This window comes from Rhinolophus hipposideros, assembly GCF_964194185.1.
Source record: "Rhinolophus hipposideros genome assembly, chromosome: 26".
Lineage (NCBI taxonomy): Eukaryota > Metazoa > Chordata > Mammalia > Chiroptera > Rhinolophidae > Rhinolophus > Rhinolophus hipposideros.
In genome coordinates this window covers 7,826,439-7,842,406 of record NC_138072.1, presented here as the reverse complement: position 1 = coordinate 7,842,406, position 15,968 = coordinate 7,826,439, and the positions used below count along the sequence as shown (strand labels likewise).

The following is a 15,968-nucleotide window of genomic DNA, read 5'->3' as shown; positions in this document are numbered from 1 at the left end:
CTGTCAGCCTATTTTAGAAACTTACAATTAGAAGCTGGCACCACTAGTTGACTAAAATCCATTCATTCATATAGCCATTCATTTCATCAAAAAATATTCATGAAATCCTTGCTACTAACCAGTCACTGTACTGGGAATGGCAGCTCTAAAGACAAACAAGAATTTCCATCTGGAATTTTCAGCCTAAATAAAGAGGAAGGAAAATAATATACAATCACAGTGTCATATAAGAAATGGTGTGCCTGCAACTGCTATGATGTAAAGAAACATAGAATGCTTTTGAAGAGTATCGCAAGGGCACGTAGCCCAGACTGGAGAGGTTAGGAAAGACTTCAGGATACTGTTCCTGAACTCTGAGAACCAGAGGGCAAATGGGAGCCTCTTGGGTTAAGGGAAGGCAGGCCAGGCAGAGAGAACTGTGTATGCAAAGCACAGGAATCAAGAGAAAGCCCAGCAAGTTTGAGAAGCGACCGGCCATCACTATGGATATAGGACAGTGTGGGAGAGCGAGAGCAGTAGACAGAAGGCAAAGAGTTGAATTAGGAAGGCCTCCTATGGCACACTACAGAGCTCATCTTTACACAGCAGTGAGTACCTTTTGCTTAGAGCTTTTCAAGCGATTGAAGGACTGAATCATATATGCATTTTTGAAGGATTACTCTGTCAGTGAAAGCAATGATTGAAGACAAATATGTAGGGGACAATTAAGCAATTAACACGTAAATAATGAACATCCATACCTCCCCAATACCAAAACCCTCTGTTACTAGAAGACTGACTCCATATAACATACAGAATAATTCTGAGATAAGTTAAACAAAATCAAAGGAATTGGAGATTTTGGTAAAGGAAAAAGAAAAGCTGTGAAAAAAGAGAAAGATTGAGGAAAGGCAAAATTTCAGCAAGTGATTCATTTTATGTAAAATAATGATGCTTTTAATAAAATGATGTCTTCATGGGATGAGAGCATTGTTGAAAGAACAGGCCTTACAGGAAAACAAAGAAACAGCATAAGAGATGAAAGAGTGAAAAGGAGCAGAAGGAAAACAATGGAGAAAACAAGAGGAATGCAGCTCGGAGACCTGTGGCCACTGAAATTAGAAGCGGTGATGTGGGCTGAAGGGTATGAGATAGCAGTCGTTAGCAATGGAAACTTTAATCTGCTGTAGCAAAGAGATCCAGCAAGATAATGACCATCTGTGGGTAGGTGGATGAGCTGGGCATCTCAGCCCCACAGTTTTTCAAGAATCCAGATTCCTTCCATCTTGTGGCTCATCACACTTCAGGACATGCCCTCATCCACATGGTGTGGCTTGAGTTACCACAGCATCCTAGTTCCAGCCCATCAGAAGGGGACCAAAATGGCAATAGAAGGCAAGTGATTTCCTCTTTAGAGGGTGATGCACAAGTTGCCCGTATCACTTCCCTGTCCCTTCCCTTGTTGAGATGTGAGTCATGTGACCACATCAAGCTGCAAAGAAAACTGGGAAATGTAGTCTCTAGACAAGAGGTCTCTGACTAGAATAGAAGGCGAATCTGGGGACTCGCTGGTGGTCATCACAGGTAATGAGGGGCATGTAACTTTTTACCAGAGAATATATAGAGAGATGATAATCCCTTACACTTGTATAGCGATTTACATTTTATGAAGTTCTGCCATATTACTTATTGCATTTTATCTTTATACTAATTCTGTAAAGTAGTCAGCACAGGGTTAATTATAAGGAAGTGCATGTAAGAAGAATTTGGTCAAATAAGCCAGGTGGATGGACTGAGAATTAATCCCATGCAGAAATGAAGATAAAGCAGATTATCCAGGCAGCCAAGGAGGGGGACCTCTGCTCTGTTCTTCCACACAAACATACATATGTAAATACATACATACATACATACATACATGTGTGCATACATACACACACATATATATATATACTCATGTACACTCGCACATACATGTGTACCTGCAGACATATACTCGTACATGCACACATGCATGCATACACATATTCATGCACATGCAATTGTATACATTCACGCATACATATATACATATTCAAAACTACAAAAGTAAGTGGAAAATAGATTTAAATAATTAAGTTTTTGATTGTGTTTTTTTTTATAAATTTGTAGCATTTGTACTTCTGAAATTATTAAAGCTTAAAATTGAACTGAGACTTTTGGGGCATGAGTGAATCATGTAGATGATTAGCTAATACAATTTTTGCCAGTCCAAAAAGCTCAGCAAATTGGTTTTGTTGTTTTAATTAGATTGGTTGTTTTTGCTTTTGGTCTCAGTTCTGGCTTGGTGGAAGAGGAGTGTGAATCATTTTTACTCACTAACCATGATGAACTAAGTTTCAAGTTCTGTATCTCATAACAACTGTATTATAATTCATATACAACTTTAATAAAGTAATACCATGTTTCCCTGAGAATAACACCTAATTGGAAAATATGCCCTAGCATGATTTTTCAGGGTGACATCCCCTGAACATAAGTCCTAATGTTGTTTTTGGAGCAAAAAATAATATAATACCCAGTCTTAGTTTCAGGGAAACATTGTATTAACACTGTAATAATTGATGAAATTTATAATAATGAAACCATAAAAGAATGTTGGCGAACCTGACTCATTTAGAAGTAAAGGGAATGTGAACTTGTGAAGTATTCACATCTAAGGTACATTAGTCCAGGGCTTTATTTTTGAATAGTTTCTTTAATGTATCCACGTTTCTCTTGTCAGAAAAGGTGAATTTTATTTCTGTAAAATTCCACATCTCTGCATCTATGAAGCATGTAAAAATTTTATAATTAAGAAAATCAAGGCATTCGAGTTTTATTTACGCATGATAGAGTTAGAATATTCAGCATTGTTTTTTAAGTTTAAAGATTTTTATGTTTTTTTTCAGCATGATGGTAAAAAATATTAAGTTTAAAGATAATTTTACAGTTCAATGTGTATCTTTGTAGATGAGACCCTGGAGCCCTACACGACATATGAGTATCGGCTGTATGCATGGAATGGCTACGGGAGAGGATTCAGCAAAGCTGTGAGAACCAGCACGAAGGAAGATGTGCCTCAAGGAGTGAGCCCCCCTCGATGGATCAAAATGGATAATCTCGAAGACGGAATACTCTTAAGCTGGAAAAAACCTATACGATCGAATGGTACAAAGCTACTTTTAAAATAGAAATAACATAGTCCCTTAAATCCATAAGGAAATTGAAATAAGTGTAATCTACATTTAACGGGCATGCATTGAACCCCTAACAGGTATTTCCTGATAAAGTGAACTTTTAGGTCTGTACCAGCTAATCATTCACTTTGTGAAAGAGCCCTTGTAAATTTTGAGCCCCGGTGTTTGGTGTTTTGTGTTTTTTTTTCCTTGAATCTTAGATATATCTGACCTACTTTAAAATAAGCAAAGTGTGTTGTGGGAAAGCAAACTAGTTTTAATATTGCAAGTAAATCTGTCTGCTAGTGGGGGGAAATAAACATAAATGATTAGCGATGTCAAGAATTTGCATCCTCCATAAGAGTGCGTATAATTAACAGCAACTTGAACATAGCGAAATCATAGCAAATTAAAATCAAGTAATGCTGTATCGTCCCATTTCTTCAGAACTCTAAGGCATGTAAGTTGTTTGCCAATAGTCAAAAGACTATGTCACTCAAATACAGGCATTTCTCTGCCTCACTTAGGTCTTATCATTTACTACATTCTTCTCCGAAATGGAATCGAACGCTTTCGGGGAACATCGTTAACCTTCTCTGATACAGAAGGAATCCAACCGTTTCAGGAATATTCATACCAGCTGAAAGCCTGCACAATTGCTGGCTGTGCCGCCAGCAGCGAGGTGAGGGGGGTTTGCCTGAACTGTGGAAAGGGGTACCTGGGGTGAAGACCATTAGAATGTCCAGGTGGTGACTTGAGTTTTCCAGTGACAGAATATGATGTTCCCCTGAGGGTCATGTTAAGTAGGGTATCCAGGTGGTATCTCAACTGAGTCCTGACACTTATGCCTGAAAGGAGAAATCCCTGGAAGAAAGATCCAAATATCAACATTTCATGAAAAACAAACAAACAACAACCACCATAACACATTGGACCAATATATCCTTTCTATCACACTTTTTGTCCATCAGCTCGTTTTAGATGTTCTTCCATAAATCTATAATAATTCCCCCAAATAGTACTCATATTAAAAGGGTTTCTGTTTAAATGCCATTTCAACAAAAGTTGTCTGCTCTCGAAAAACAGAGAAAAGGGCAAAAGAGCCTGGCACAGAAAATAAAATGGTTCTAAGCCTTCTCCAACAGCCTTGGCAAGAAATGGTAAAGAACTGAACTCAGGCAACAGGGATCAGAATGGAGACTATCAGAAAGCGACAACAGATATTAAAGGACAAAAGTGACAGGACTTTTTAAAAAAGTTAAAAGTAAAGATCAGAATTTTTAAAGTTTTTAAATATATATTTATGAGGAGAAGCAGATAGCAGAGTGGTGGAAGAAAATATGATTTGGCACTTTAAGTGAAAGCCTCTAGTCAGAAGCTTAATTAAGAAGTGACTGGCGTCTGCTAGAAAGATGTCTGAGGGAATCCAAAGTGCGGTGTTTGAATACAGCCATCTAAGCAGAAGACCATGGGTGGTGAGCATTGTGGAAGGCCACCAAATGAAGGAAGACAACCTCGCAAAGGAGACGGGCAAGACACCACCAAACGGTTTAGGAGGAAAACAAAGAAAGAGCCATTCACAGCAGTCGATCTCGTCGGCACTGACTCTGTCCATGTAGTTCACACTTCAGAGCAGCATTTTCACACACTTGTGCAAGAACCATCCGAGTGAAACAGTGAGACTACGTTCAGCTTCTTATTCAGCAGTCCCCGGAAACACCTCTGAGCACGTCACCACTGAGCACGTCACCACGGAGGCAGATGGCAGCTGATTGGCCCAATCAAAAGTTATGATCCGGACGGTCCTAGAAAAACTGTGCTTTCTGCACAGACACAGCTCATGCCTACCAGATGTCAAAACAGTCGGTTAAAAAGTGAAATCAGAAATTATGTGGGGGAAAAACCCACATGCAACCCATTTTCATCCAAAGTTATATTTTGATGATTTTGAGCAAATAACTGGGGTATTTATCCTTTTTTAAATTTCTTCTCACTTGATCCTTTTACTAGAACATCAGTGCAAACACCATAAAGCCATCCTGGGTATCATAGGAAGAGTAGAGAAAAAAAGTCTGCCCATTTATACTGTTCAAAGCATATTATATGCAAGCAAGTTCAGATGTGGGTTTTGCTCCATATTTACTGGTGTTTAAAATGTACAAAATCAGGCTGTTAAAATGCAAAGACACTGATGGGCCATATGGAAGAGAGTTATCGGAGTTCTCCAGGAAGATGGTTTGCCAGGCAGATTTTACTTGTTTAAACTGAGAGCTGCACTCTGCCTTCAGAATCGTTGTTGAACCTGTTGTGATAAATGGTAGTCTAAGACTTATGTAATGTATTCAAGGTCAGATTTTATTGTTTAAATAGGGTGGGAGGGAAAGAATCCAAAAAGGGGACTGCTTCTCCGAGCCCCTGTTAATGATATGCCAGGCCAGATGACAACATTTTAAAACAAAAGTGACATTCTCATTGATCAGAAGACCTAGTGCACTATTACAGTAAATTGCGGTTTAATTCCTGTGTTTTCAGGTAGTCGCAGTTACTACCCAAGGAGTTCCACACAGCGTCCTGCCTGCTGGGATCACAGCCCTCAGTGCAGAGGCACTGCTCGTGAGCTGGACTGTCCCTGAGAAACCAAACGGCGTCATTAAAGAGTACCAGCTCCGGCAGCTTGGGACAGGTCTCATCTACACTGACACGGCTGACAGCAGGCAGCATGCGGTCACAGGTAAAAAAAAAAAAAAGGAAAACCTACCGGAAAGTCTGTCACTGTGATTAGGGGGGCAACGCATCCCAGGGGTGTGTGTTTGATATATGAGGTCACTTCGAAAGGACGTGTTCTCTTGACATATGGTCAGATTCCACTTATCCACGCTAATAGAAGAGCCCACACTGGCAGCAATAAGCCACACCAGCAGATCACTTCAGAAATAATTTATATTTGGCTTTGATATGCATTATCTGTAGGGTTTTTGCATGGATATTAAGTTTTTTGTTGTTATTTTTTTCCAGAGTAACAGTAAGATGCGTTTTCACTCCCCAAGGATATACTCGTAGATAATGGAACTAGGGTAACCAAGGATGTACTAGAAGGCAGGGAAAAATCAGCTAGAGGCTAACTTTTATCTACTAGGTAGGTGATTAATACACAGAATAGTTGACAGTTGACTGGCTGTGACAACTTGTTATTAATTAATAGCAATTGTCTTATTTTTATCATTTATGATATCATTGTTTATTATAATTAGCTTCAAGAGTATAATAATAGTATAGTATAATAGTATAATGTTAGGTAATTACTAGTAGTGATTCTAATAATAATTAACATGTTTTAGCTTGACTCTCACTTCTGAAGAAGAGAAAAGCCGTTTCTGACTTACCAGTCTAGCGTAGCTTCTCTCACTGTATCACATATTTCGTTTTCATGGTAGACCTCTCCGTGCCGGATATTTTTGTGTGTGTTCTCTAGCCTTTTTCTGTCTCCCCGCACGAGGATGTAAGTAAGCTCCAGGAGAGCAAAGACCTTCTTTACCTAGTTCAATGCTGTACCTCTAGCACCTAGAACAATGCTTGACATGTCAGTCGGTGCCAAATAAATGGAGGAGAAAACAAATTTAACGTATGCCAATTACTATACTAAGCATTTGGCACATGCTACCTAATTTGAGTCTCATCGTAATCCTATGGGGTATGGAGAATTACTACCCCTATTTTAAAGAAGGGGGTACTTTGTGATATCAGGTAACTTAGTTCATTATTTAGTATCATAATAAATCCTCCCAAACAGCTGTGTAAGTTTAGCTTCTGAGACTACATGCAAGTGTTTACAAACTTTTACTTTGCCACTATTGTCAGCCGCCTTGCTCCAAAGGCTTCTGGGTGGAGCTTGGACCCCACACCTTGCATGGAGAATTGATACCAGAAATACCAAATCACATAGGAGTGCAAAAAAGCCTGCAAGAGTGTCCCCGGTTTTTCCTTAGAGGAGGTAAAGGCCGCATGACACAGACGGAAGAATAAATCCATCATGATTTGCTCTTTACTCCACAATTCCTGACATACAAGCAAGCATTCACTGACAGATTGTCCTCTGTTTTCCAAAAATGCCCTAAGCCTGCAGAAGAGCCCTCAGGAATGTTTGTGGCCCAGCCCACTGAGTTCTTTATCTGAGGGTTTGGAGGTAAATCCATGATAATGGAGATGGGAAAAGCCCTTAGCAGGTGAGATGATCAGATGTGCCCCTTAGTATCTTATTTCAATTAAAATGAAAAGCATTGCTCGTAATTGAAATAACATTGCTTTCCATAGTGAAATCTTACATTTATCTGGCACTTTATAATTTTAAAGAACCATTTGCATTTTGACTCATTTGATTCTCATCGCATGTCTCCAAGATAAGTGAGGGATTTTTTTAACATTCACTTTAGAAAGACCTACTAGGAAGGAATGTCTAAGGCATTCATGGCCGCCACCTATAAGAAAATTGGAATGCTGTTTTGTTCCCCCCAAAATGTGATGCCTGCTTGCCATGTTCTAGATAGAATACTTGGTGCTCCAAAATAATTAAACATAATTGCTGCTCTTAAGAGTACTCTTAAGAGTATCCCAGGAATAGGGAACAGTGATAGGTTACAAATACTGTGTAACTGATTCTACAATGGAGCTCTATACAGGAAGTGGTAGGACTGAACAATGGAATATTAATTGCAGGATTTTGAAAGCCGTGTTAAGATTTTGTACCAGTAAATGTTTCACAAGAAACAGGGATACAAGGTGAAGGTGTTTCCTCCTTCTTACAGTATCTATCTACATAGTTGTCAATGGCTTTGAAATGGTGCCAGCTATGCCGGTTTACATACTGTAGAGACCAGCATTCATATGCCAACACGCCGAATTCAAATGGAATGTTCAAACTAACAGGATTGAGTGCCTCATTAATTATAAAATAATTACTAAGATTAAAAAAAAAAAAAACAAGACACCTTCACTCTACCAGTTCTTCCTTTCATTGTCATTTTTAATGGATATTGTCACATCAGAGATAATTTCATACAAATAGCTTGATGCCAGAATTCTACTTTTATGAGAATACTTTAAAGTTTGTCCACATAATTTGACTTTTACAAAGTTATGAAATGAAAGAAGCCTTTCAAATCCATTTAATTCATCGCTCTGTGCTGTTCTAGATAGATTTAAAGAGTACTTCAGTTGGCAGTACCACCCTAAAGAGATTTATTTGTTAGATGAGGAAATAAACCCTCTTTTAGCAAAACCTGACCAAGTACAGAACCTCCCATATGCTACTCCTATGGGACAGGAATGGTGCTAGGCATTAGATAATTTAAAACCTGAGATCTGTGTAGTGTGAGCACATTTTATCTGCCAGGAAAAATTCATGTCCTTGGTTAGCTGACTGACCAAATTCAGTACAGAGATATTTTACGATGTCAGTGACTGTTTTATTGAGTTCATGGGATGAACTGAAATAATCAAACGTATTTCACATTCCATCGCAAATGCTTGATCGAAGAGCTGCCTGAACCCTGTGGGAGAAATGGTTTGATTTTCTCATCATTTCCAAAACCTTGGCATTTCCTAAGTAACAGTGGGACACTAATGAAGCTATAGCACGAATCTTCTTGGAGCCTGAAAATCTAGGTCCTTGGAAATGACAGCAGGGGAAGTGAGCACCTTGCCTCATCTCCGTTGTCTCCACACTTATTTTTAATTACCTCAAAGCTTTAGAAACATGATCCCGTAAATGCTTTGTGGGAATAGTGGCAAATGCACTCATCATGTGAAATCCATAAATTGCTTATAATCCTCTCAAGATGTTAAAAAAAGCATTAAGTAATTGAAGACAGGAAGTCCTCAGTTAATTATTTAGAGGTGTTATCAATGCTTTAAGTAAACTGAAGCGTTTTCTGCTATCTCACTGAGCTGAATACCATGGGGAGAAGGAGCAGCCAGCCATCATCGTCTCATATTCGCTAATGCAAACAGCGCATGGCAGCTTGTCAATAAAAGACCTTTTCATATCACTTATTACTAAACATGGCCACCAGCCTGTACAGAACAATTGGGATGTCAGTGAGGGATTGTTTCACTCTGGGCTACCACTACTTTATACGAGAGCCTCCTGATGTCAGCATGGGGATTGAGGAGAGGGGAGAGGGATTAACTAAGTAATTAGGGCCACTGAGAACAAAATGAATTAATCATGGCCTCTTCAACAGTTATATTAAGGGCTTATATGTCTCTTAACTCTAGGGGAAATGTTTTCAAAATAATTCATTAAAAGTTGCTCATCATTGCATTTTACTTAAAAGAGAAGACTCATCAGCATTAAGTTAGCAAGGGGAGAACAGTTTGCCTTACGTTCCCATCCTCTTAGAAGCTCATGAAAACGTCCTGTGCTAAAATAGCATAAACCTTAACCATGTCCATAGTAGCAGCAAAGGTAGTATCCATGTACTGCGACAGATAACGTACACATCACATTTGGAAAAAAAGAGAATGTCTTTAACCATCAATATCACAAAATATAGAAATTCTTCCTAAAGGGATTTGACATTTAGGGAACTCTTCTGTAGTCTCCCATAGTATCCTACATTCTACTGTCACAGCATTTATTATACTTTATCCCTTGTCTCTGTTCCTCAACTAGTAAGTAAAGCTTTCTAAGGACAAAGACAATAGCTTCCTGTCTGCCTGCTTGCTAACAAAAATGTTTCATAGTAACTCAGACCTATCTATCGGCATGGGGACTATTCACTAACAAAGGTGACTAAGGAACTTGTGGAATGACATATTCTTTAGGATTGTTTGGTAAGTCTTTAGACTATAACCAGTGGCACCGTAGAATAACTGGATGAGTGCTTTGAAGTAGCACTTACTATCCAAAATTATAAGGGACAGAATGCCTTTTCCTGTCTCTTTATGTGGACATTAACACTTCAAAACAAGCTGTTCTTTATGGAGTACATCACATGTAACTTCCATAGGCCGGGGTTTTGTTTTCCAAATCATATTTGGAAGACTCTTTGTGGTCCCTTTTGAACACACATTTCCTCTTGAAAGTAATGTTACTTGAAAGTGTAATTGTAAAGAGTTTTGTTATAGTATGCCTCTTTCTTTTAAAAAAGAACATGATTCCCTGTAGGGAGATTCGGGTAATTTGTAGGCACTGTAATCTTCACTATACTGAAATGTTAAATACTTGGCTTTTCTCCCTGCATCTGTCTTTCTCTGTGCTACGATTGCGATTTCCTACTCTTAATTCAATGCCGAGCACTTGAATGATGTTTTCTTTTCTCCTTCTACTCTTTGACTTCGGGATTAAGTTACAGTCAGAACGGTTCCTTTGAGACATCTCTTTATTCCCCTCATCTCATCCTGATCAATTCATGAGTACTTTTCAATTGGTGTGCCCTTTTCATTGCCTGTTGCTAATATTTCATATATATCTCATTTTAAGGACTACGGATAGAGACTTACTTAAAATGACAGCAAATTCCAGTTGAAATGTGTTGATTTTATTGAGTTTTACACAGTCGTATATATGAAAGGACATCTAGTTCATGTAAATCATCTATGTCTGATGGCAGTCGATGCTTTCCTTCCAGAGTATTGGAACCAAGCCTCTTAGTAATTCAGTCTCCTAACAGTATGAAAAATACAAGACCTAAAAAGCAGAACGTTGAAAATTAGGGATTCAGATATCTCCTTCCCTTGAATTAGTTTGTAGCCCCACTTATTATGCGCACAGTTTACAGGTATGGAAACTGAGAAAGCTAGAGGTCAGACAACTGGCTCTTTATCATAGTTACTAGACAGGTAAGTATTGAACCCAAACAGTCTAATCTCAGACTCTGCCATCCTGACAGCTCTACCGGGATGACTCAGTGCTTGACTTGTGGTAATCTTCAAACTAAAACTATTTAAATATATATTCCCACTTGGATTTTCTATATTAGTGGAATTTCCACTGGACTTTGAGCTACCTGGGTCAGCATTTTCATTATAAGGCTCAGAACCCTGATCCAATGGCTTTAGGCCACATTTCTCAGCCCAGCTGTTCAGATTTCTATCTTGGCCTCACCCTTTCTTATCTCTGTGATGAGTTCCCCCAACTTTCCATGCTATAGCTCCCTTATCTGTAAAGAGAGCATTTAATCACAGTACCTCATGGAGTTAGAGAGGACTTTCATTGTGTTAGCGTCCAGGAAGTGCACAGAAGGTCTGGGAAAGGGAAGTATTCAGTAAACTCGAGCTAGAATCTCCTTTCTGTAATCTATAATAGTAACTGACTTCCTGGGAGTAACTGCATTTCTCATAAAATGTATTTAATTGAGTGCCATGAGAAGAGGGGTAAAAGTAGAACAAGAGCAAATATCCCTGAGTTCTTTTATTATTATTATTATTGAAGCATCATTAACATGCAGTATTAGTTTCAGATGTACAAGATTCAATATTTATATTCATTGCTAAATGATCGGCACAATGTCTAGTTACCATCTATCACCACACAGAAAATTTTTTCTTGTGATGAAAACTTTTAAAATTTATTCTCTCAGCATCTTTCAAATATGAAATACAGTAGTATTGTCATCATCATGATGTCCATTACATCCCCAAGACTATTTTATAACTAGAAGTTTCCCACAAGCTATCATCAAGCATACATGGCTTGGGTAAGGCTTAGAACTTTCATCATATTCCTCCTCTTTAAATGAGGTAAATATCAAAATTGTGTCAGCCTCCCTAATAAGGATCTGCCCTCAAATAAGGATCTACATCTTTTCATTAAATTGATAAGGGAACACAAAGGGTTTCAGAGCTGAATCCTGGAGTGGCCCCAGCTGTAGGACATGGCGCTGTAGCAGAGCACCTAAACCGCTGCTCCAATTCTCAATAAACTGGTTACTTAATTTTTTTCTTTTACTTAACAAGCACCTACTTTGTGTCTGTCACTCTTCAAAGGAGACAGTGGTGGGCAAACCGAAGTCATGATTCTTTTAGAGCTTACACCATAGAGGGGGAGGCAAATAGTAAATAGACATAATAAAACATCAGATTCTGTTGAAGGCTAGGAAAGAAGAAAGTAATGTGAGGGGATACAAATTGCTACATGTAATGTGCAGATAGAGTGGTCGAAATCTTTAAAGACATGGTATTTTAGTAGAAATCTGCATAAAGTGACAGAGTGACACACAGATGTCTCTCGAGGAAGAGTCACCTCACCAAAAGAACAAAATATGTGGAAACGTAGTTTAAAATTTATGAAAAATTAGTATAATAGCCATTGGATCCATGTTATAACTCAGCCCAATTATTTGACATGTAAACCAAATCCTACACGGGGGAAAAAAAGCTTTGGCATTGTTTGACTTTATGCAAGAATGAAGACAAGAAATGTTTTCCTCAGTCTATTCCTTGTTGAATGCAGCTAAGTCTTAAGGTTGCTTCCGCCAAAGCACTACTCTAAGTAACACACATCACCTTCTCCTCTGCCTTAGAAGCTGGATTCTATGAGCCCCCATTTTACACATCAAGAGATTAAGGGAAAGGGAAGCTAAATAACCTGCCCAAGGTCACCAGCTGGGGCATGGAGTCTGACAGTATCTAGCTTCTATTGTAAATGGATTGTCATTGAGCAGTAACTGTGCTGCTGCCTTATATTCTGAACACAAAAGAAGTAATAAGCCCTGTCCCCTGGTCAAACTTGTTTTATCCGTGTGTAAAGACACAATCAACATACCCCAAAACTGCAGAAGTGTGAAATGACACACGATGGACATGCCTGGTAAAGAAGCGCAAAGTTAAAAAGGTGTGGGGGAGGCGTTATTTGGTGTTAATATTAGCTAAATATGGCTTGGGGCTAAAAAAAAAAGGTTGAATATATCATCCTTTTTATGTTTTCCGCCCCTATTCATATAAAAAGCAGTTGCCAAAGCTGGGATGGTTAACCTGGAGAAGAGAAGACTCAGACGGAATTTGATAACTGTCTACAAATATTTGAAGAACGGTCATGTGGGAAAGAGATTTGTTGTATATGTCACAAGGGGTAGAAGTGATAGAGTTCACCACAATAGAACGAAGGACTTTCAAACAAAACGAGGAGAACTCTAGAGCTAGGATGGAATGGGCTCTTTGGGAGATGGGGTGCTCCGATCGGGGAGACAGTACAGCCTCTTCCATGATGCCTTGTACCAGGGAATCAAGAGAAAGATGGATGGGTGAATTGCTTGAATTTTAAGATCTCCTCTAAGGCTGAGAATCTATAATGTCATTTTATCGGTGATAAATGAAATTTCTATTAATACTGCGTTGCTCATGAAGTTTCTATCTTTGGTAAAGGGTGTTTTCTGCTATTAGAATTTTTGCATATCCTATCTACAACTCTGCATGTTACTTCTGCAGCCTAATTGATAATAAATAATCCTCTCAAAATGAACTTTATTCCTTGTTTACTCTTTCTAGGTCTCCAGCCATACACCAACTACAGCTTCACACTTACAGCTTGTACATCTGCTGGATGCACTTCCAGTGAGCCTTTTCTAGGTCAGACACTGCAGGCGGCACCTCAAGGTAATTAAAAACTACCCATGACTTGGGAGAAGATGTTTTCATATGCCATTTAAAGTAAACTCTTTTATGACAAACAAGGAAAGAGGACGCAAGTTGAAAACATCCGAAACAAAATGACATTCTAGGTTCTCATTCTTCAGGTCCCTTAAACTATAAATTTCCCAGGGTAAAATTTGCTTTCAGTTCTTTAAACCTTTTAGATTTGGTTTTATGTATGAAATTATTATTATTATTATACACGTGGATATGAAATCCCTCAAATAATCCAAAGTTCAAGATTTCTGGAGTGCCTAATATGTAACAAGCGTCATGCTCACTGCTGACATTGACTAAAATATCCACTGCCCTCTAGCACTTAATAATCAAGTAGAAGTGATAGGGCAAGTACCCAAAGCTATGTGAAGAGAGAGAATCGGAAAGGTGATGTTCAGAAAGAACAGGTAACAGGAATTTCAGGTTAATCTGAGGAGGGGGCGATTATAATCCATCACACACATCCAGAAAGATTTCACTTCTGAGACGAATGGCTTCTGATGACTTCTGAGATGGACCATAAGAAATAAGGATTTCGACAAATGAATGATGGAGGAAATGTACGCTCAAACATAGCTTGAGGAATGTAAAGTAGGGCCATCACCTTGGAAGCAAATTGGCAATATCTATTAAATTTAAAATATTAATTTCCCATGACACAGCAATTTCATTTTTATTATCTATGCCAGAAAATAACTTTCCCAAAACTGCATAAGGAAGTACGTACCGGGATGTTTACTGAACCGTATTTCGTTTGTTTGTTTGTTTAATGGCAAAATGTTGGAAATAATATCTAAATGTATCAGTAGGAGAGTTTCTAAGTAAATTCAGGCCTATTCACATTACGGAATTCCATGCATCTGTTTAAAAGTATGAGATGATCTGTGCATACAAAGAGGAAGTTATATATCTCAATAATGTCTGTTATTTTTATGCATAAAAAACACACATATTTCTGTAGATAATCGGATTCATAGAAAAAAATTCTATGAATCACCTAACTGATAACAACGGTCACCTGTAGATTGGGGACTGGGATAGGTGGTACCATTCACTTTTAGGAGGAAAATATGCTCAGAAGCTTGGGCTAGAGATCAAGTAATCACGTTGTTAATCTTTATTATCTGCCTGTTTTCAATGTGGGGAAATACAGGCATAAATAAGTTTTCAACAGAAATAGAATGCTAACTGCTATCATAGAGTCCTGAACCACTTGTCCATTACTTGTCTTATGAAAGGGATTGTTGTACCTCAGAATATTAGGCCTGAACTTCCTACCAGTAAATGGGGAATAAAATGGAAAATTCCACATACGGGGCATATGGCTCCTCACCAGGAATTCACTAATGATGTTTTCTATATAAAGAATGTTTCATGTCAAAAAGCTTAGTGTTCCTTTGAAAGGAAGAAAGCAGCAGTGGATTTTTTGGAAAGGTAAACTATCAAATGGATACTTTGATGATAATGGATAATTTCTAAAGGATCTACCAGCCACTTTTGGCTAAAACTCAAATCTGAAAAAAGAACAGGGTCTCTTGCTTGTGTTTACTCATCAAATGCATCTATTTAAATTCTTAGAACATAAACATCTATTTTCCCACAAATCTAACAAAAATTCTTGAAAGGACTCAGGTTTCATGACTTAAAAATTACAGCTTTCAACAGTGCAGGGGAGTATGAGATGAGAAATGTGCCCTTGATTTCTTTTTCCTTTTTTAACTTTTTGCACCTTTAACACAAATAACTGTGCAAAGGAATAATAAACTAAATGGGCTTTCCTCCACAGAAGAAACATGGATGTAGAATCCATTTTCCAGCTGCCTAAGTGCCACTTGTGAATAACTTACATGTAAAATAAATGGAGTCTGTGTGTTTAACCTGGGTGTTCTAAAGGAATAAATCAGCAGTAACACCAACTTGTTTTATTGTACTGTGAAGTGGAAACAGACATATTATGTGATTTTCAATTAATAACCCAAATGTCACTAATTATAAAATGCTTATTTAAGTGAATTAGAAACAGTGTGAAGATCTAACATTTGAGTGTCCTAAGTGGACATAGAGAAAAAAAGCATTTGTTCATAGCCACTTTGAGCTCTTCTCATTTTCAGTCAAGCAACAACAACAACACAACAACAAAAACAAAAAGAAACAAAACACAAACGA

At 38.2% G+C, this 15,968-nt stretch overlaps 1 protein-coding gene across 1 annotated transcript in view; it reads left to right on the top strand.

Moving 5' to 3' along the window:
• USH2A (usherin) overlaps positions 1 to 15,968 on the top strand; it is a gene marked incomplete at both ends in the record, with an annotated part of 554,530 nt that overhangs the window by 444,066 nt on the left and 94,496 nt on the right. The window contains 4 exons of the mRNA XM_081039194.1: positions 2,971 to 3,168; positions 3,704 to 3,858; positions 5,709 to 5,907; positions 13,662 to 13,769. Coding sequence (XP_080895320.1) covers positions 2,971 to 3,168; positions 3,704 to 3,858; positions 5,709 to 5,907; positions 13,662 to 13,769 — 660 coding nt within the window. The remainder of the gene's footprint in view (positions 1 to 2,970; positions 3,169 to 3,703; positions 3,859 to 5,708; positions 5,908 to 13,661; positions 13,770 to 15,968) is intronic.